General features: G+C 42.3%; 1 protein-coding gene and 1 long non-coding RNA gene across 2 annotated transcripts; both read left to right on the forward strand.

Annotated features, from left to right (window-relative positions):
- Nucleotides 1–7,297: 7,297 nt before the first annotated feature.
- Nucleotides 7,298–13,060, forward strand: LOC131242605 (bidirectional sugar transporter SWEET1). The gene is made up of 6 exons (XM_058241354.1): nt 7,298–7,463; nt 7,561–7,597; nt 8,074–8,169; nt 11,103–11,382; nt 11,813–11,932; nt 12,661–13,060. Exons 1-6 carry the CDS (start codon nt 7,421–7,423, stop codon nt 12,871–12,873), a joined length of 789 nt encoding a protein of 262 aa, XP_058097337.1. The 5' UTR covers nt 7,298–7,420; the 3' UTR covers nt 12,874–13,060.
- On the forward strand, nt 8,176–10,358 carry LOC131242607 (uncharacterized). Its single transcript, XR_009169666.1, has 3 exons — nt 8,176–9,446; nt 9,632–9,676; nt 9,856–10,358. It is a non-coding gene; the product is annotated as an uncharacterized LOC131242607 (long non-coding RNA).
- Nucleotides 13,061–20,410: the final 7,350 nt, after the last annotated feature.

The raw sequence follows: 20,410 nt of genomic DNA on the forward strand, positions 1-20,410 counted from the left end.
CCAAATTCGTACAGATTAGAGGGACGCCGATTTCGTACAAAAGGCCTTCGCAGGAAATTCCTGCACAAGGATGTTCCGTGGGGCCTACTGAGATGTTTGTCAGAAGTCTATCCCGTTCATCTATTTTGATAGATAATTTTAAGACATGTGACAAAAAATGATGTGTATACAAAACTTAAGTAGATCACATGAGAGGAAACTGTGGATGTTCAGTGTGAATTGTTGAAACATGCTCGTGGCCATAAACTTTGTATCAGGCAATTTTTATTTATTTATTTATTTTTTTTTTTTGGGGTATTTTCACTTCATCCCAGTGGCAATGACCATATAAATGATTTGGATGGTATATAAACATAAGGTGGAGCCTAAGCAGGTTTCAACTGTATGAATTTCTTTCCCAATTTTCTATCTAGTGTGACTCACTTTAGTTTTGGATCCACTTTATTTTTGCTCGCATGTTCTAAAATGAGCTCTCAATACAGATGAACGTGGTGGATTTCTCACAAACATCTGGTAGGCCTCACCCAGCATCCTTCCGTGGAAACTTCCCAGGGAAGACTTTCGCAGGAAATCGGCGTCGGATTAAAGGATTAAAGGAACGCAGATTTCTGCTAAAGCCTTTGAAAGGAAGTTATAACCGAAGGATGCTGGGTAGGGCCACTGCAATGTTGGTGAGAAATTCATTTCGTCCATACGTTTTATGATCTCATTTTAGGATGTGCGATTAAAAAAGAGTAGGGTCACATGAGAGGGAAATTGGGAAAAGAAATCTCCACCGTTGAAATCTTCCTGGGCTCCACTTGATGTTTATATGCTATTCAAATAGTGCATAAGCTCATTCCCACAGGGATGAAGTGAAAACAGCAAAAAGATAGCATGATAGAATACTTTTTTATGGCCATAAGAATGCTTCAACGGTGCTCACTGAGTGGTCACTGTTTCCTCTCGTGTGGCGCATTTGAAAGTTACATACACCTAAATTTGGTCGAACGTCCTTAAATGATCTTGCCAAACGGATGGACGGAGTAAATTTCTCAACAAACATCTAAGTGTGCCCCACCCTGCATCCTTGCGCAGGAACTTCCGGCTTTCGCAGGAAATCCGCGTACGGATTAAAGTACGAAAATATAAGTACTTTAGTACATCGGGATGCATTGGGCAGGAAACGGATCGGCTACTTCCCCCGACACCAGCCCCGTGGCTGGTGGTTGGTGCTCGGTGGGCCCCACCATGATGTATGTGTTTCATCCATTCCGTCCATCCATTTTTACATAGCATTTTATGATTTGATACAAAAAAAATATAGGGATAAAAATCTTAGGTGGACCACACCATAGGAAAAAAAAATAATGATTGGATATCAACCATTAAAATCCTCCTAAGGCCCACTGTACTGTTTATTTAACATCCAATCTGTTGATTAGGTCATAAAGACCCAGATGAAGGGAAACAATAAATATCGACTTGATCTTAAACTTTTATGGCCCCAAAACGTTTTTAATGGTCAACAGTCATTCAACACTGTTTCCCGTAACGTGGTCCACCTGAGATTGAAATATAGCTCATTTTTTTGCTTCTTACCATAAAATGATCTATAAAAATATATGAACGGAATGGATGAAACATATAAATCATAGTGTGGCCCACGGGGCACCGACCACCAGCCAATGGCTGGTGGCTGGGGGAGTAGCCAATCCATCTCCCACCAGCTCCTGGCTGGTGGCCGGTGCTCTGTGGGCCCCACCATGATATATGTGTTTCATCCATTCTCATCATCCATTTTTACAGAGCATTTTATGGCTTGATACAAAAAATAATAAGGATAAAAATCTTAGGTGGACCACATGACAGGATAAAAAATAATGATTGGATATTCACCATTAAAATCCTCCTAAGGCCCACTGTACTGTTTATTTGACATCCAATCTAATTACGTCGTAAAGACTCAATGAACGGAAACAATAAATATCGGCTTGATCTAAAACTTTTATGGCCCTAAAACGTTTTTAATGGTCAACGATCGTTCAACATTGTTTTTTTACCGTGGTTCACTTGAGATTGAGACATAGCTCATTTTTTATTTCATATCATAAAATGATCTATAAAAATATATGGACAGAATGTATAAAACATATAAATCATAGTGGGCCCATAGAGCACCGACCACCAGCCAATGGCCGGTGGCTGGGTAGTAGCCAATCCGTTTCCCACTAGGGAAACCTCCTCCAAGAATTTTTCGCGACGTATCGTAGTTACGATACATTGATTCTTTACCCAACAAATATGGCAGTTGTCAAATTTGCAGAATGTCTTATCGGCCAAACCGTAACTCATGCCATGATAATAATCGAATTGGAAAATTAGTTCGATCCATTCATTGGATGGGCCACAACAGCATACGGAGTCCTGCCATTGCCGGATAGGCTTGATTTTCATACCATGTCATCATCATATCGTGGCCCACCTTTTGTACGGATAGGATATTCTGCATACGCGGTGCCTTGCCGTGAAAAGAACGGTTGTATCATGAATTGATGCAGCCGCTGTATCTGATATTTCTCCTTTAAGTTGTACTATGTATTGCCGAAAAATGGACCCCATATATCAGAAATGAAACCCGCGTAAATCCGTGCAGAGACGCCCACACGGGGAACGGATTGGCTACTCCCCCTGACACCAGCCCCGTGGCTGATGGTCGGTGCTCTGTGGGCCCCATCATGATCATGATGTATGTGTTTCATCCTTTCATCCATTTTTACAGATCATTTTATGACTTGACCCCAAAAATGAGAGTTATATAAGTTTCAAGTGGACCACACTACATGAAAACAATATTGATTGGACATCTATCATTAAAATCCTCCTAAGGCCTACTGTACTGTTTATTTGACATCCAATTGGTTGATTAGGTCATACAGCTCCAGATGAAGGGAAAAAACAAAAATCAGCTTGATCCAAAACTTTTATGGCCCCAAAATGTTTTTTAAAGGTCGACGCTCATTCAACACTGTTTCCTATAATGTGGTCCACTTAAGATTGGGATATAACTCATTTTTGTTCTCAGATCGTAAAATGATCTTTTAAAATAGATGGACGGAATGGATGAAGCACACACATCATGGTGGGTCCCACGGAGCACCGACCATCAGCCACTGGCTGGTGTCAGGGGAGTAGCCAATCCGTTTCCCCCACACGTATGGTCCAACGAGGACCTGATGTTTCGACAGGTTAGTAGGGCCCACCTGGTGCCGGACCATCTCCCACACGCTTTTTAGTAAAATAGTTTCATACACACATTGGCACGTGAGAGTTGTTGTATGTTTTACACACGCACTCACACCCCACATACCCCCGCTGCAGTGGAATTTCACCGACACCGACGCATGAGTAAGGATACATTTGGTTGTATGTGATCATTTAAGAGCAACGGTCAAGATGGACCACACCATAAAATGTATTTCTAACCTACCTCTGCAATATAGTGGGCCTAACATGCCTAATCATCTTTCTGGCGGGATCTATATAGTTGGGCAAGATCAGGGAAATTGACGGCAACGTGAGACTTACCATCGAATTTATGACCTTTGATCGTCTAATTTAATTTTTTTACTTGAACTATCAATTTAAGTACAAAGAGGGACCAACTAGATTTTATTTATTTTCTATCATCTGTCCATTAATGTTGGAACTTCCTGATGAACGGTTTGGATCATTGATTGGTGTCCATATGTACAGTAGCTGGCCTTGCGAGGTACGATTTATGGCACTCCGACGTATTACCTGTCGTTTTCCCATTAAAAAACCGCTAATTCTTTTGGCCACTACTCAAACCTTTGCCGGCCAACCATTCAGGGCATTTTCGTTATAAAACATACAACCAGTACCAAATTCGTAACCTGCATAAAAAATACGATTCGTGTGCTTACCTGACTTCACCTACATTGTATTTAATGGACGCGTCTCATCGCATGATTTTACAAACCCCACTCCAAAAAAACTCTGAAAACCTATGATGGTTGATACACAGGCACATAGTAAATACTTAGAAATTACGTACGTTGCATGCAGGTAATTACAACTGACCTGTGCAAATTATGGATACCAGTGTAGATGTTTCATGAATCAAATTCACGTTCATAATTTTATATAGGATTTTTGGATATTTATTGGACGGTTAAAAATGAAAAATATGTAGGGGTCCCACTTCAACCAGAAATGTCCCGAATCCGAGGTTATGATTGCTCAATCGATGTCGTTTTAGGGCGGTGATTTACAGGCGCAGTGGGCTCCATAACCTTGTCGGTTTGATTAGAGGTAATACATGCAGCGTGTACAAGTTCCGAGTGCCAGCGCATCAAACGTCATGCCCTGCCAGAGTAGCAGATAACTGGACCCGTTACCTGGCGACCCTGCCACTAGCCAATGGCTAGTGATCGGTGTTCCGTGCGGGCCGGCATAATGCATGTGTTTCATCCATGCCGTTCATTCGTTTTTTCAGATCATTTATGATATGAGCCCAAAAATAAGGTACATCCAAATCTTAAGTCGACCACATCACAAGAAACGGTGTTGATTGAACGCTCGCCACTAAAAACTCATCGGGCCACAGAAGTTCTGAACCAAGGTGATATTTGTTTTTTTTTCCCTTCATCATGTCTGTATAATCAACAGTTTGGATGTCAAATAAACATTACAGTGAGCCGCAAGAGGATTTTAATGGTGGAGATTCAATCACTACTATTTTCCTATGGTGTGGTCCAATTGAGAATTATATCTGTCTAATTTTTGAGATCAACCCCTAAACTGATCTGGAAAAATGGATGGACGGCGTGGATAAAACACATATTTGGGTCTGCAAAGCACCGACTATCAGCCACTTAGCTAGTGGCAGCGTCACGAGCCAAACCGCGTCCCATGTTAGATATTACTACCTCAAAATTAAATATAATAAAAAAGAAAAATAAAAGTTATATTAATATTGTAAGTCCACCGATACGAGTGCACGTTTTTAGGACTGGCTGACAGAAAGCTCCTTTAGTCGGAAGTTCTGTGGGACCTACAGAGATACCCTTCACAAATCCACTCGGTCCATCGCGGTGTGTGCCCCACCACACAAAAAATACGGAACGGGTTGAAACCAACTTCCAGGAGCTGACTATGATGCATATATGCTATCCAAACCATTCATTGGGTTATTACCAATCAAATAAACGGTAGGCAGTAATATCATCACGATAAAAACCTTCTATGGCCCCACGAAATTTCCAATGGTGGCCGTTCAATCCCTTCTGTTTCGTACGGCGTGGACCAAATGAGTTTTGGATCTATCTGATTTTTAGTATCCTGTACTATTGTCATCTCGCAAAACGGATGTATACGGTGGATTTGTCACGAGTATCTCCGTGGGCCCACACAGCTTCCGACCATAAGAACTTCGTGTGCCCCGCAATCCTCGTAGGTATTATGCGTACGAAACAGACTCGTTTAATTTTCTCCATATAGTGTGGTTCGCCTGATGAGTGGCTCGGATCTTATACACGTATAGTCCGTTGATCATTTTATTCGTGTCTTATTCGATCAACGATTCTAGACTGTTGTCCCACCTGATGAACGGCTCTCTCAGAGGTGTCAGTTTGGCACGTGCGAGGCGCGAGTGAAGAACAATGCATTCGCTGGAGCTAACGGTGCCACCTACAGGGGCACCAGATTTCAAGCGCCAAACACAAGCAAGAGGATTGCGTCCTGCCCTGCCTGGACAATCATCCGTACAGGCAGGGCTCTGTAGGGCCCACCGTGATGTATGATTTTTATCCATGCCGTCCATCTTTTTTTTAAAGATCATTTTAGGATACGAACCCAAAATGAGGCAGATCCAATACTCAAGTGGACTACAAAGTGAGGATTAAACGATCACCATTAAATGCTTCTTGGGAGCCGTAGAAGCTTTGGATCAAGATGATATTTGTGTTTTCCCTTCATCCAGGTCTATATGACCTTATTAACAGGTTGGATGGAAAATAAACATTACGATGGCCGCTAGGAATGTTTCAACGGTCAGTATCATTTTCACCGCATCTTCATTCGGTGTGGTCCCCTGAGCCTTGGATTTGCTTATTTTTGGGTCCGGCACAATTGATGGACGGCGTAGATAGAACTCATACATAACGGTGGATAAAACTCATACATAACGGTGGACCCCACAAAGGCACCTCGACTGCCGGCATTATGGCATATTCGTGTTGGACCTGACGTTAATATCAGATGGTCAGACCGATAAGTTTGTCCCATCCAACACCAAAATCCGACCCACTTATCAAGCGAGTGATACATTTGCCTTGAATCTAGACCGTTGGTAGTCATCTTCCTATAAGTTTCTTTAATTACGAACTACATGTTAAAACTACATTATACATTTTGTTGACAGCAACAACCACACAACAGAGAACAATAAGAACATCCCGGATTCGTCACGGATGAGCAAAGCTAGCACGTGTGCACCTTTTATAATTGGCGCTTCAAAATGTTAAGGAGAATTTCCCACCATTGAGCTACAGTGCTCCTAGTTGCATTGGGATACCTAGACAGTCCAATCCATTGATCTCGACTGTTCATTAGCTTCAAACCTCATTCACGCGCTGCCTGCCATCATAACAGCAATTAAACAGTCTTAACCATCCAATCAATAGCATTTAATATTGATTGTCAGGATCATTTACAACAAAATAGTTCCATTCAGCAATTTAATCCGTGAATTGCTAATGATAGTAAAGTATAACTTTTTAAGAAATCCTAATCATCCCATCAATGGAATCATCTAATCGTTGTGATTTTAGTAAGGTAGACCATTATATGTTTAATGGAATTAACGGACAGTTCAGATCTGTAGATCAGACTTCTTAAATGACCCAACGAAACTAGGAGCACTATAGTTTATGTAGTGCTCCAAGCACCCGAGCATTTCTCAAAGATAAAACCGTTTCTATCTGCATCGCCCGCCAGATTTTTTTCCACGCATCGATGCAGCATTTATTGCATTTTTCAAGGAGGAGTCCTCCTTAGTGGACAAGAGATTCAAGAACAAAGAGATAGAGAGAGAAAAAACAGTTAATTCCGGATAGAGAGAGGGAAATCAGTGAATCATAGAGAGTTCATATTCATTTCGTCCTTATCCAGAGCCCCGGTAAATGAAACTGGTCTATTTCTAGTCCTGACACATAAACAAAGAACCCCATCTCCCTCTCTCTCCATACAAGGTGGGGCCTACACGCCAGCTCTATATATGCCCATGTGGTTTCACTGCTTTCATGCAATACGATAGGAACTGAAGTTGGGTCCTGAAATTCAGGCTCTCTTTGATTTTCCCTTTTTTTTTTTTTATCAATTTGGTTTTCTTGTTTTTCAGTGTTCTTGAGTTGCAGAGATGGATGCGGTGCGGTTCCTTCATTTCTTGTTTGGAATTTTTGGTTAGTTGTTTTAATCTTCTTCCTTGGTTTCTTGTTGATCTCTGGTTTTTTTTTTTTTTTTTTTTTTTCTGAAATTGTCTTCGGATTCTTGGAACAGGGAATGCAACTGCTCTGTTTCTTTTCTTGGCGCCAGTGTAAGTAGCAGAATCTCAATCCCCATTTCTTTTCATTCTTGGATCATCTTGATTTCATCCCTGCTTGTGATTTTTCATGGGTTTTTTCTTTCTGGTATGGAAAAGGCAGTATCTCCATCTTTCTCTTATCCTTCTTTCCACCTGATCTTGAATTGGTGTTCTTGATGAGTTTTCTTTCTTAGATTTATTTTTCTCTTCTTTTTTCGATTCATGAATGGTTTTGCATGGATTTCAGGCAAAGCCAAAAGAAACTAAAAAACAGTTCCTTTCTTGGAAAAATTCATTGCGTTTTTTCTTTAATCTTTGAAAACAAAAAAGAAATCAAGACTCTTTTTCTCTTCTTTGAGGTTCTAGATCTCAATGGTTTGCTCCTTTTCTTCCCTTCTTTTCTGCTTTGTTCTTACTCTCTCTGCATAATCTCTTCTTCTTCTTTTTTTCATTTTATTCAGTTTTTTTATTATTTAAAATGGGCGTAGGATAACATTTCGAAGGATCGTAAAAAGCAAATCAACCGAAGAATTTTCAGGCGTACCGTACATATCCACCTTGCTCAACTGTCTCCTCTCCGCATGGTACGCTGACTACTCGCTGATGTCCACACCTCTTTTTTCTTCTTCTTTTTCGTTCTTGTAAACCTCTGATTTCCCTTTCTACGCTTATTCTCTTTCTTATTTGAGGAGGGATTCACCTTCAAGGTTTTTTAGGTTAAAAGCTTTCTCCGCACCGCGATGTGTGGGGCCCACCATGATGTGTGCATGGCATCTCGTGTCCGCTAGCTCAGGTCTCTTTGTCCAGTAAAAAAACATGCCCGTACAAAAACTGAAGTGGGCCACAGCTGCAATGGGTACTCAGCATTAAAAACCTGAGAGATTGTGTGGGCCCACCATACTTTTTAAATGGCATCCACCCATGCAGATGATGCTCGCCCAAAAATCAGGCCATTCCAAGACAAAGGTGGGCCACATCATTTATAAGAACTGGAAACGCGTGTATGCACTTAAAAGATGCGGTCACCGTCTTATATAATTATAAAAAGATACACGTGGCCTGCATCTTTGCATGGCTTACACGGTTCTTCATTTCTCACACGTGGGTGTTATGGTCCGATAATTAGAACCGTTGGATCAGCCTTGGATGGACCATTCCATTTGTGACCAAAATACAGACGGTTAAGAAGTGAAACTGAATTAACTACGCACTTTCTACTGAAATTGGTGCGACCATTGGACGGAGGGATCTCTGCCGATTGGAAATTTCTTGTAGCATGGGACATGGGACCGACGGTCCTGATTACCGTACCATGCACCCACTTGTCTGAACGAGATACACGTGGAAACTGCTCAAACATGCGGGCCACGTTTCGTACAATCCCTCGCCTCTCTAAGCAATTTTTATATAAAGCTGGGGGTATATATGTCTTTTGCTCAGACCACGTCGATCAAACCTGCAACGTACAATACGTGGATGCGAACACGTCGTCGTGACTGGTGGTGTTAAAAGACAAGAGTGCCCTTATCAGATCACGCTACGTCGATGCCCCTCTCAGACGGGCGACGTATGAGACGTTGCGTTAAGGGTACTGTGCTCATTTGACGAGAGATTCTATCTTCTCTGGTTTTCATTTTAACACCTGTTTCCGACTCCAATGCGGTGTTCAAAAAGGAGTTCGTTTCGACACGTCGCGACTCAGGATCCCACGTGTTTCAGCCACTGGGCCCACGTGCTGAGTTCATCTGATAATATGAACCGTCCATATCTCATGATCTAACCTGTGATGTTAGGAGTTGAATTGGAGGCAATGAGAAAGATTTCTGGGTCATGGAAGGTTCATAATCGTGAACCGTCCAGGGTAATTTTTTATAGTTTTTTTTTTTTTTTAACACGCGCACACACACACCCCACACACACGCTCACACACGCACACACACCCAACACACGCACGCCGTGGGATTTCACCACTGGTGGGTACTGGAACCCTTGACCCGGTGTTGAAACTTCTGGGAGTCTACCACCCGGGTAAGAGTAAGGACCCAGGTAATTTTTTATAGTTATTTGCACAGAGTATAGTTCATAATATGAGTCGAGATCCTCTGTTATCTGGTCAACAGGGATTTCCTGCTATCCTGATGGTTTGGCGTCCGAAGCTTTTTTTATTTTTTTTATTTTTTCAGTGAGTGGTGACGTGGACCAATGAGGATTGGGGTATCAGGAATTCTCTGTTGACCAGGTAACAGAGGATCCGGACTCTCATAATATAGATGGTTCCGATCATGGGACCACTCAGCATGTGGGCCCCAGTGAGGGGCGACTCACCAAAGACGGTGTGGCCCTTACTGTGTGGGACCCAAGCATGTATTCTATATCCACGCCGTCCATTCGTTTTCCCAGATCGTTTTAGTTGATGAGCCCAAAAATGAAGCTGATCCAAACCTCATGTGAACCATACCATAGGAAACAGTGGTGATTGGAACTTAATAACTTATAATGAGCCACAAAAATTTTTGATCATCCTGGTTGGGAAATTTTTAATGGTGGGAAGTTCAATCACCACTGTTTCCTATACTATGGTTAACCTGAGACCTTGGTCTGCTTCATTTTTGGCATCAGGCCTTAAAATGTTATGGAAAAGCGGATGGACGGAGTGGATATAGAATATATACATGAAGGCTGGCTCCATGGCAGACGACGTACCGTCTTTCGTGGGGCCGGGGCCGCACCTAATCAGCCGTAATTCATCCCGACGTAATAAATCGGAGGAGATGATTCCTGGCTGTGGGGCCTACCGTGATGATGTGATTTACATCCACTCGGCCCATCCGTTTTGGGAGATCATTTTAACGAACAATCCAAAAACCGAAACAGATCCAGATCTTAGGTGAAACACACCACATAAAGCAGTGGTGATTGAATATCCACCATTAAAAACTTATTGAGAGCCACCGGAATGCTTATTTTCCATCCAACATGTTGAGAAGGTAGCTACGACCTGGATGAAAGGACTACATAAATATCAGCTTGATCCAAAACTTTTATGGCCCACAGGAAGTTTTTAGTGGTCAATTACCAATGTTTCCTGTGGCGTAGTGCACCTGAGATTTGGATCTATTTCTTTTTTGGGATCATACACTAAAATAAGCTTTCAAAATAGATGAACGGCGTGGATGTGAGGGACCTACATCACAGTAGGCCCCACAGTCAGGGATCCACCGAAGCCGCGCCCTTAAAAAGGAGAGATCCGTACATCCGGGAGGAGAGAAATTATTTCCTCCCACTTTGCATGCAACATATTTTTATGGCAATCGGAACCATTCATCCTAAGATTCCATGGATAGACAATATCCAAAAACTCACAGTGATCAGACGATCCTATATATCCATGTAAGCAATGTCGTCCAAAAATTTCTGGCTGGATTTAAAAATGGACAGTTAAAACTACAATCGCCAGTGCTCCAAATTAATGTGCATACTCATGTAATTAACTTGATCAGTTCATTTACGCGGGCAGGTATGGCCTACCGTTCGTTTCCCCAAACAACCTACTGGTGACCACGATCAACGGCACAGGCGCTGCGATCGAGTCCATTTACGTGGTCATGTTCCTGATATACGCGCCAAAGAAGGTGAAAGCAAAGATGATGGGGCTCCTTGCGTTAGCCCTGGCCGTCTTCGCCATGGTGGTTTTGGTCTCCCTCATTCCCCTCCATGGCCAGAAAAGGAAGCTTTTCTGTGGCTTTGCTGCCACCATCTTCTCTATCTGCATGTACGCCTCTCCCTTATCAGTCATGGTAAGAAATTAACTCTTCTTCTACTTATATATACTCACTCTTTCTGATCCGGTCCGTTGGATTAGTAGGGCTCCCCTTTTCTCGCCCATGGCCCGAAAATCAATCTGATTGATCAATTACATGGTTGGAACCAATTGATAAATCACCTTACCCCGAGTGATGAGATGAGATGAGATGGCTCTTCCATTTTACTAGCCCAACGATTGCACGATCGACGTTCATGGTCATGCATTGCGGTGCGCAACAGAGAGTTATTTGATGGTATGGTGGAGTGTGCTGGTTCATACGTATGCGCTCTAAATTGCACAAGTGGCATGTGTGGGGATTCAAATCCCACCGTCTAAATCCTGGGACCTACTGTATATTGGGTATAGATGTAAAATTAGATTTACTTTTTCAAAGATTTCTAACCCTTGATTAATGTATGCAGAGACTGGTGATTCGAACAAAGAGCGTAGAGTTCATGCCCTTTTTCCTTTCCCTATTCGTCTTCCTGTGCGGGACCTCTTGGTTTGTCTTCGGACTTCTGGGTGGTGACCCTTTCATCGCTGTGAGTTTCCTCTTCCTATATCGGCACTAATTCAATGGACGGTTAGAAAGAAAATGGATGGAACAGATTGTATTTTGGGAATGCTCCCGCGATTGACCTCTACAATCTCTCATCGCGAGTCGCTTTAGCACTCCTGACTAGTCCAAAGTGATGTACACGTGGCAATCGGGCCTGTTGTTCTGGTGGTCCCTCACGTGTACAGGACGTCTCCTGGTCAGCTAGAGGGTTGGACTGGCGTAGCGATCCAATCAGTCGCCTCTCAAGAAAAACCACTGGTTGGTCTCTCGAGGCAAGGGATGGCCCAGTTATTAAACGGTTAAGATAGTATAATCTAAAAAAAAAAAATGTCTGGTTCAGATCATCATGTAACACGGGTGTCGTACACAAGCTATCCATTATCGGAAGGAACGAAGAGCAAACGGCGGAATATAGCAGCGGGCTCTAGAAAAGTCCGTAGTTGAATATTCTCTTTCGCTGCGGCGCGATACGCAAGGCGCAGTGCAGCTTGCATTCGCGATTAACTTGCATCGCGCCGATCTGCTATCGTCACCGTGCTAGGGAAGCCTTTGTAATATTAACTATTCATTTATAGGACAGTAATCGAAGGGATATGAACTACTGATCTGAGATGCGCTTTGGGAAATGGCCCATCCACAGTAGAGAGCAGAAGATAAACAGTTCATCATAGATTGGTACTGTTTTGACGGTGATAAACGTGTATGTTGCAGGTGCCCAATGGATTTGGGTGTGGACTGGGGGCTCTACAACTGATCCTGTACGCCATCTACAGAGATAATAAAGGTACGAAGAAAGGAAGTACGAGTAACAAAGGAGGTGACGTGGATCTCGATTCCATCGAGACGGGTTTAGGCAAGCCCCACCATCAGATCACCCAAGACAAGCTCTCCATCCCGGCCCACCAAAATGACGGTCACGTCTGAGCCACGTGCATCTGTGGGCGGGCACCAGACTCCTGTTCTGCCCCATGGCGCGCTTCTTTCTGTTACGTTTCGTTTTTCTTTCTTTCTCTAATTTTCTACTTTACCGACTGTACTCCAACATACAGACTAGCATACTGGGTTTTCATGTGCTGATTTATACATGCAAGAGTGTGATGGTTGATACGCAGCTAATTAAAAATTGCATACCCTGATTGCAATTATTCAAATTAAACTGTCCAAATTGTTGGGGGGCACTCTATGAGAGCCTGCGTATCAAGTGCGATACGCAGCCCGAGGATCAAATAACTCCTCATTGGATAATGGATATGCTCTACCCACGATACAACGTAACTCCCAGTATATTAAGTGCACGTAACATCCAACCCGTCCAATAGGTTGGATGTTACGGGGTGGGTGCACCGTAACTTGTGATGCAGCTGGTAGGAATATGGTAGAGACACCTCCACATTACACGTGGCCAGATTATCCATCAATCTGGACTGTTCAGCAGTGGATCTAAGAATGGACTAGGTTTCGAAAATCATACTTAACAGAAGATCAGAGCCATTGATTATCTTTACTTTCCAGAATTTAATGTTGACCGTTAACTGTTTATCTTTACCACTGTCAATTTGAAAGCCACTGCTTAGATGGCTACGATCATATATATCGAATCAGTTTCCTCCCGCTCCACGGGAGCGCGACTTGGCTGCGATGTGGGTGAGACCTTGACCGTAGGGGCCCACCTCGATGTATTCGTTGTATATCTACGCCGTTCATCTGTTTTTCCAGAATATTTTAGACCATGGTCCCTAAACTCATTCATATCGAATTTCATGTGGACCACATCACAGGAAACAGTGGTCGTTGAATGTCTATCGTTAAAAACTTCCTAGTATCCACCGTAATGTTTATTGACCATGACAATGACCTAGATGAAAGGCAAAAACAAATATAATATTAATACAAAACTTTCATGGTTCACAAAAGGTTTTTTAATGGTCAACAATAATTGTTTCCTGTTGTGTGGTCCATCTGAAATCTTTATCTGCTTGAGTTACAGGACCATGGCTTAAAATAAGCTGGAAAAACAGATGAATGGAGTGAATATACAACTGCATACAACTCAAACTCATGCGTCGACCACTTCTTTCGAGCTTCGCTAAGCTTCTCGTTATAGAAGGTTACTGGCCTGCCTTCCTGTGATAATACTCCTCTAATTCCGACAAATGAAGCGTCATACTCAACCTCAAACAGCTTGTCGAAATTAGGAAGCACCAAGACTAATGTTGTGAACAAATACCAATGCTTAATCTCATGAAAGCTCTTATCAACTTCATCGGTCCATTGAAACGATCTTTTCTTCATGCAATCTATAATAGGAATGACTATTGTGCTAAAATTTTGCACGAATCAATGATAAAAGGTCGTCAACCCGCGAAAACTCCTCACCTCAGGAATGTTTGTCGGAATCGGCCATTCTCTAATGACTCGCACCTTCTCATCGTCCACACAGATGCCTGTGGACGTTACAACAAATCCTAGGAACAACAGGTTGTCCGTTAAAAAGTTACACTTCTTCAAGTTGAGGTACAACTTATTAATTTGTTGAACCTGCAGCACCTGCCTGAGATGTTTCCTGTGCTCTGTCTCATTCTAGTTATATATTAGTATGTCATCAAAATATACTACCACAAATTGGTCAGTGAACGGTTTTAGAACTTGATTCATCAAACATATAAAAGTACTTGGTACGTTCGATAAACCGAAGGGCATGACTAGCCACTTATACAACCCTTGGTCTTGAATGTTGTTTTTCACTCATCACCTAGTCGAATACGAATTTGATGGTACCCACTCCTTAGGTCTAGTTTAGGGAACACCTTGGCCTCTTCTAGTAAATCAAGTATATCGTCCAACCACGGTATTGGGAATTAGGGTTGTACACGAGTCGAGCTAGCTCGAAAAGTTCACTCGAGTCAGCTCGGATTGACTTGGCTTGAAAGGCCGACTTAGGGCGAGTCAAGCTCACTTTCTAAAGCTCAAGTTGAGTTCGAGCCGAGTTCGAGCATGGTGCATTTCAACTTGACTCAACTCGACTTGAAGCTCGAACAGAAGCTCGACTCGGCTCGAGTAATATATTATAAATTTTTAAATTATATATATATAAAGTTTAAAGTTAAAAAACCCTACCCAACCCTACTTGTCCCATTCAAACATTTAATTTGTATTTTTTAGTCACAAATAGGGGTGCACACGGTTCGGTTTGGTCCGGTTTTGGGGTGAAATCGGAACCAAATCGTTCCCTACGGTTCTAGGATTTTTGGAACCAGAATCGGACCGTTTGCACCCTAGAACCGAACCAGAACTGGACCATGAAAACCGGTTCGGTTCCAGATCGGTTCCACGGTTCTGGGCTTTTTTTTTTTGAAAAAGAAGATCCTAACCATTGGAAAATGGACTTCAATGATTTCCATGATTTTCTGTTCATAGATCTAATGGATGGAATAATTTGCAGCAACTCATAAAGTTCCTGTGGCCTATTTTGTGGGGCCTACCTAATTGACGGTTCCGATCATCAACACACTCGGAATTCACTTTAGTAGTCCACGGACTACTTTTTAGTTGTCAATCTTCGCCTCTAATTTTTCATCATGGTCGTCATCCATGAATCTTTGACAGCTGTAAATTCAGAACGGCTCTTATGTTTCTCGATTCGTTGTGCCTCTGTCGCGATTTAGCATCTAGCATGTGTCACCACTCATTGGAGCCACATCCTTTGTGTACAAATGATCGGAACCGTCCATGTTGTGCACCCCATTTCATAAGGGCCACCATATAAAAATAACAATGGACAGATGATTTTGACCATCTTTTTTGCATATGAATTTAGAACAATAGAAATCAATGGCTTATACTGAACAATACCTCGTATCCACGGTTCGGTTCAACGGTTCGGATCGGTTCTACATGGCCCTAAACCGGAATCGAACCGTAACCAACAGTTTTGGGATTTTTGGAACCGGAACCGGACCGTTAGCATCCTGAAACCGGACCAAACTGGACCGATCCAACTGTTTCGGTCCGGTTACACGGATCCAACGGTTCGATGTGCACCCCTAGTCACAAATATAATAAATTAACATATGAACAAGCTCGACTCAACTCGAGGTAAACTCAACTCGACTCGAACCACTAGCTCGACTCGAACTCGAACTCAACTCGACAGCTTTAGAAAACAAACCAAGCTTCAATGTTGAGCTCGAGCTCGAGCAAAGCATGGACGAGTCGAGTCAAGCTTGGCCCACCTTGACTCTACTCAGCTCGATGTACAACCCTATTGGGAATCGATATTTAATGGTAATTTTGTTGATTGCCCGGCTGTTGACACAGATGTGTCGAATTCTATCTTTTTTAGCGTTAATAATGCCAATATGACACATGGTTTCATGCTCTCTTTCAAGAGACCCTTACGGATCAATTCCTCCACTTGCCCCTGAAGTATCTCACACTCCTTTGAACTCATCCAATAATGAGAGCGGTTGGGCAGGCTAGTCCCAGGGACGAGGTGTATGTGATATTGGATGTCCCTCATAGGGGGCAATCCATCGGGTAAATCTTCAGGCCAAACTTCTTTGAATTCATTTAGAAATAGTCTTAAACTTGGAGGAATGTTTGAGGGTTCCAATTCCTCACCCTTCACTACTACGGCGTATACCTCGTCAATTTCTTTGGATTTCTCCATGAAATCCTGAATGGTCAGGAGGAAACTCCCCTCCACTTTAGAGGCTTTAGGGTGGTTCTCTGGTGCCATAGGGGTAAGGATTATTTTTTTACTATCATTGATGAATACGTAGACATTATCTCGTCCTCGATGGGTCGCATCACGGTCCGATTGCTAGGGTCGACCGAGTAACATATGACATGCTTCCATATCAACCACGTCACAAAGTATTTGATCCTTATAATTTTTATCAATTGAAAATGAGACAGTGCATTGTTCAGTTATCTTGGTCTCGTATACCTTTTTTATCTAGCCAATTGAGTACGGAGAAAGATGTTTTGTCATTGGTAGTTACAACTTGTCCACTATCACTCTTAAGATGATGTTCTTACTACTACCACTATCTATGATCACATCACAGATATTTCTATTGACAGTGCATCGCATACAGAATATATTGTGTCACTGTAGATGTAATTCCTTCCATGGGGTATACAGTAATAGCCTCATAACTAGAGATTCGTCATGATCCTGGACTATCAACTCATCGCCATATGCTCATTCCTTAATGGCTTGCTCATGTTCATCAAAGTCAGGGTCTTCTTCTGCGGCCACACCTTCAGTGCCCCCTTTGTTTATGGCCAAGTGTACTATGGGACGTTGAGGACAGGTGTTTGATAAGTGATCTGGTTGGCCACATCGGTAACAATTGTTCGACCTTAGCCAAACGTAAGGATCTCGAATCCTACTCGGGCCCGCTATTGTGGGGGCTACACGTTGAGGCTTAGATGAGCTGCTTCTTGTATCACGGTTTGCGGTCGCTGGAAGTTGAGGATGTTCTCCTACTAGTTCTTTTCCTCATACCACTACTGGATCCTACACGGGACCCGTTATGGTGGGTCGAGTGGCCGATTTGAGACTCCTGAATTGTTGATCGTAACCCTCCAATAAATTGTGCCACCTTCTGTGACTCAGATTCTGATAGATTATTTCGTGTTGCCAACCGGTGGAATTCTTCAGTGTAATCTGTGATGGTTCGATTTCCTTGTCGGTAATTCTGGCATTGCTAGAATAATATGTAAGCCCTAAAAATCGGGGTGTTGAGTAGAAGCTCAACTCCCGAGTTCCAATGCATCACTTATGCAACATAGATAGTGATGTTTAAATGTTGTCCATATTAGAGCATTAAACATGAGTAGGATTATACTAAAACAGCATATCATACTCCAGAAATAATTAAGTTAAGCAAATGGAAGACTGGGATATGTATATAATGTATAGAAGTGTTTCTCTATCCTCAGAATATGAGTATGATTCCAGGCTAAATATATACATGTATTATTCTAAAATTTACAAATATCAAGGTGTAACTGTCCAACTAATCCATGCAACCCTATAATCCCGTCGAATCAAAACAAGATCTACAAAGACCCACCTGATAGCTGAACATAGGAGAATTCCTCCTCATCATTCATGAAGTCCATTTCAGTTGTATAGACTCCGCCATTACCTTCATCTACAACAGAGTCTGGTTAGTGTTTTAAAACACCATCCCAGGTGGAAATGAGTAGCTAATTCAGTGGAACTATAAAGCAAAGGTTAACATGTTATCAATTTAGTCAAGCAGTAATGATAAAGCAATACAACAATTATATCCTAAATACTCTTGTTAATGCAAGAATGATATGCGTAATGATGCATGCCCTCTCCTACACTCCCTCAATGACATCATCTCACGGTCGCGCATGGCAGCTCCCACTGTGCACTTCCTCGCCAAAGCACATCCTAAATAACCTCACCCAGCACCCTACCAACTAGAGCGTTATTTTCGAAGGGGGTCCGGATCAGACGGCTCACCCCAACCCACGCTAGGACCACAGTCAGGCTGCAACTGGGTGTTAGATGTAATGCAATGCATGGTTGTGTTAGCCAAGTAATTTATTAAGCTTATTCATACAGCAAATTCGAGAAGCTAAGGTACCTCCCTTTATATCACTTATCCAAACAATGATCCATTTAGGGTCGTCAATCCTAGTTAATCACATACGATAGGCAAGTTGTAGGGCATCACCCCTAATAAAAGTAGTGGATAGGTAAGTTCAATTAATTATACTCGAGGTTACTCCACCAATGCCCTACCAACTAGAGCGTTATTTTTGAAGGGGGTCCGAATCAGATAGTACACCCCAACCCACACTGGGACCACAGACAGGCTGCGCCAGGGTAGGCCGACAGCTCGAATACAGTGTCTCATACCACCGTATTCGCCTGACGAGTTTTTGGTTGCTCACTGGTCACTATGGGGAGGCTAGTCACCCCAGCGTAAGCCAATAGCTTGACCATGGTGTCTCATACCACCATGCCCGGCTCATGAGTCTTAGCGGATCGTGGTATCATGGTTGAACAGGCTTTACATTGGTAAGTGATACCTTAGATTTAAGCAGTAGTGTTCATACATGGTAAACACACAATAGGTCAATCGGTTTATTAGACAAGTTCGACTGGTATGAGCGTACGCTGAATTAATCGACATGGAGCGCATAAGTACTCCACGTGGCCTAACCACTGTCGACAATTATCGTACGACTCGGATTCACTGAACGCATTAAATGTGGCGAGACTAATTCGGCCACTCAAAGAGGAATTGTTACTGATTGCCTGGACTACATAGTAGTCCCAATCATACTCAAATACAATAGGCATTCATATGTAATAGTCAAAACAGCATGTGACAATCAATTCAAATATAACTCTCATTTGAGCACATTAACAAACACATAGTGTACATGTTATCATACATAGGTATTTCATCCATAAATCACATAGTAGCGAGGTAGGTTACATGAAGGAAACTGTAACTATAGATACGGTAATTGAGAATCCTATCTCAACGCCCTTATTAAATACATTTCAACAAGCAACTTCTCATTTAGACATTTTATCAAACACTTAGGCTACACATATCAACATGCATGTAATAAATTAGTTATAACATATATTATAGCAAATCCTTTCATAAATGATTTGTCACACATACAACAATCATATATTCTCAATTAATAATCATGGCAAGCACAAATCATAATTTCATATTCATTCAAATATTTCAACAAACACATGGAATACATTATATTTAACATAGTTCATATATATGTATAATACGCGTAAAACATCGCATCTAAGTACATGTGACAACAATCAAGTCAGTCATAAATCATTAACTGACATTGAAAGCCATGAAAATCATAACCTAAACGTTTATAGTCCGCACCTTTCGTTGGTACGCCGATTACGAACACGGCTCGTACACTATGCCTTCATATACGGCACAACGGCAACCTATAGCATGAAATAAGTTAGCTATTTCACCGATCTACCTATTTGGGTACCTAAAACAGATTAGGGTTAGGATTCCTTACCTAAAAATGGAGTCAAAATCGTCGGTATAGCGATACGGATAGGATGATTCGGCACGTAGAGCGACGGAAATGAATCTTAGCAACAAACCACAACTCTCTCTCACTTCTCCTCACCTTCTCCTTCTCTTTTCTCTCTTCTCTCCTAGGGTTTAGGGAATTCGTATGGAATGAGAGAGGGGTGGGTTAAGGCCCTTATATAGGCCCAGAACTGATGTCAATAGCCCCAGGGCTATGGTATACTTAGGTTATAGCCAAAGGATGGCTGTTTCAGGCCAACGGAGCTCATCTGAAGGTTCATTTCCTACATACGGTCCGAAGAAAGTTTCTTGGCAATGGATCTATGCTAGGCTAAACTTTTAGTCTGATTGAATTTGTAGATCAACCGTGGAGGACC

The sequence above is a fragment of the Magnolia sinica genome, chromosome 4 (assembly GCF_029962835.1).
Source record: "Magnolia sinica isolate HGM2019 chromosome 4, MsV1, whole genome shotgun sequence".
In the NCBI taxonomy this organism is placed as follows: domain Eukaryota; kingdom Viridiplantae; phylum Streptophyta; class Magnoliopsida; order Magnoliales; family Magnoliaceae; genus Magnolia; species Magnolia sinica.

What these genes read in the sequence shown, in the direction of transcription:
- LOC131242605 (XM_058241354.1), top strand. Translation starts at nt 7,421, where the DNA reads ATGGATGCGGTGCGGTTCCTTCATTTCTTGTTTGGAATTTTTG. An exon ending in TTTCTTTTCTTGGCGCCAGT is followed by an intron (nt 7,598 to 8,073) that starts GTAAGTAGCAGA and finishes AAATGGGCGTAG; the next exon opens with GATAACATTTCGAAGGATCG. An exon ending in GTGGTGACCCTTTCATCGCT is followed by an intron (nt 11,933 to 12,660) that starts GTGAGTTTCCTC and finishes TGTATGTTGCAG; the next exon opens with GTGCCCAATGGATTTGGGTG.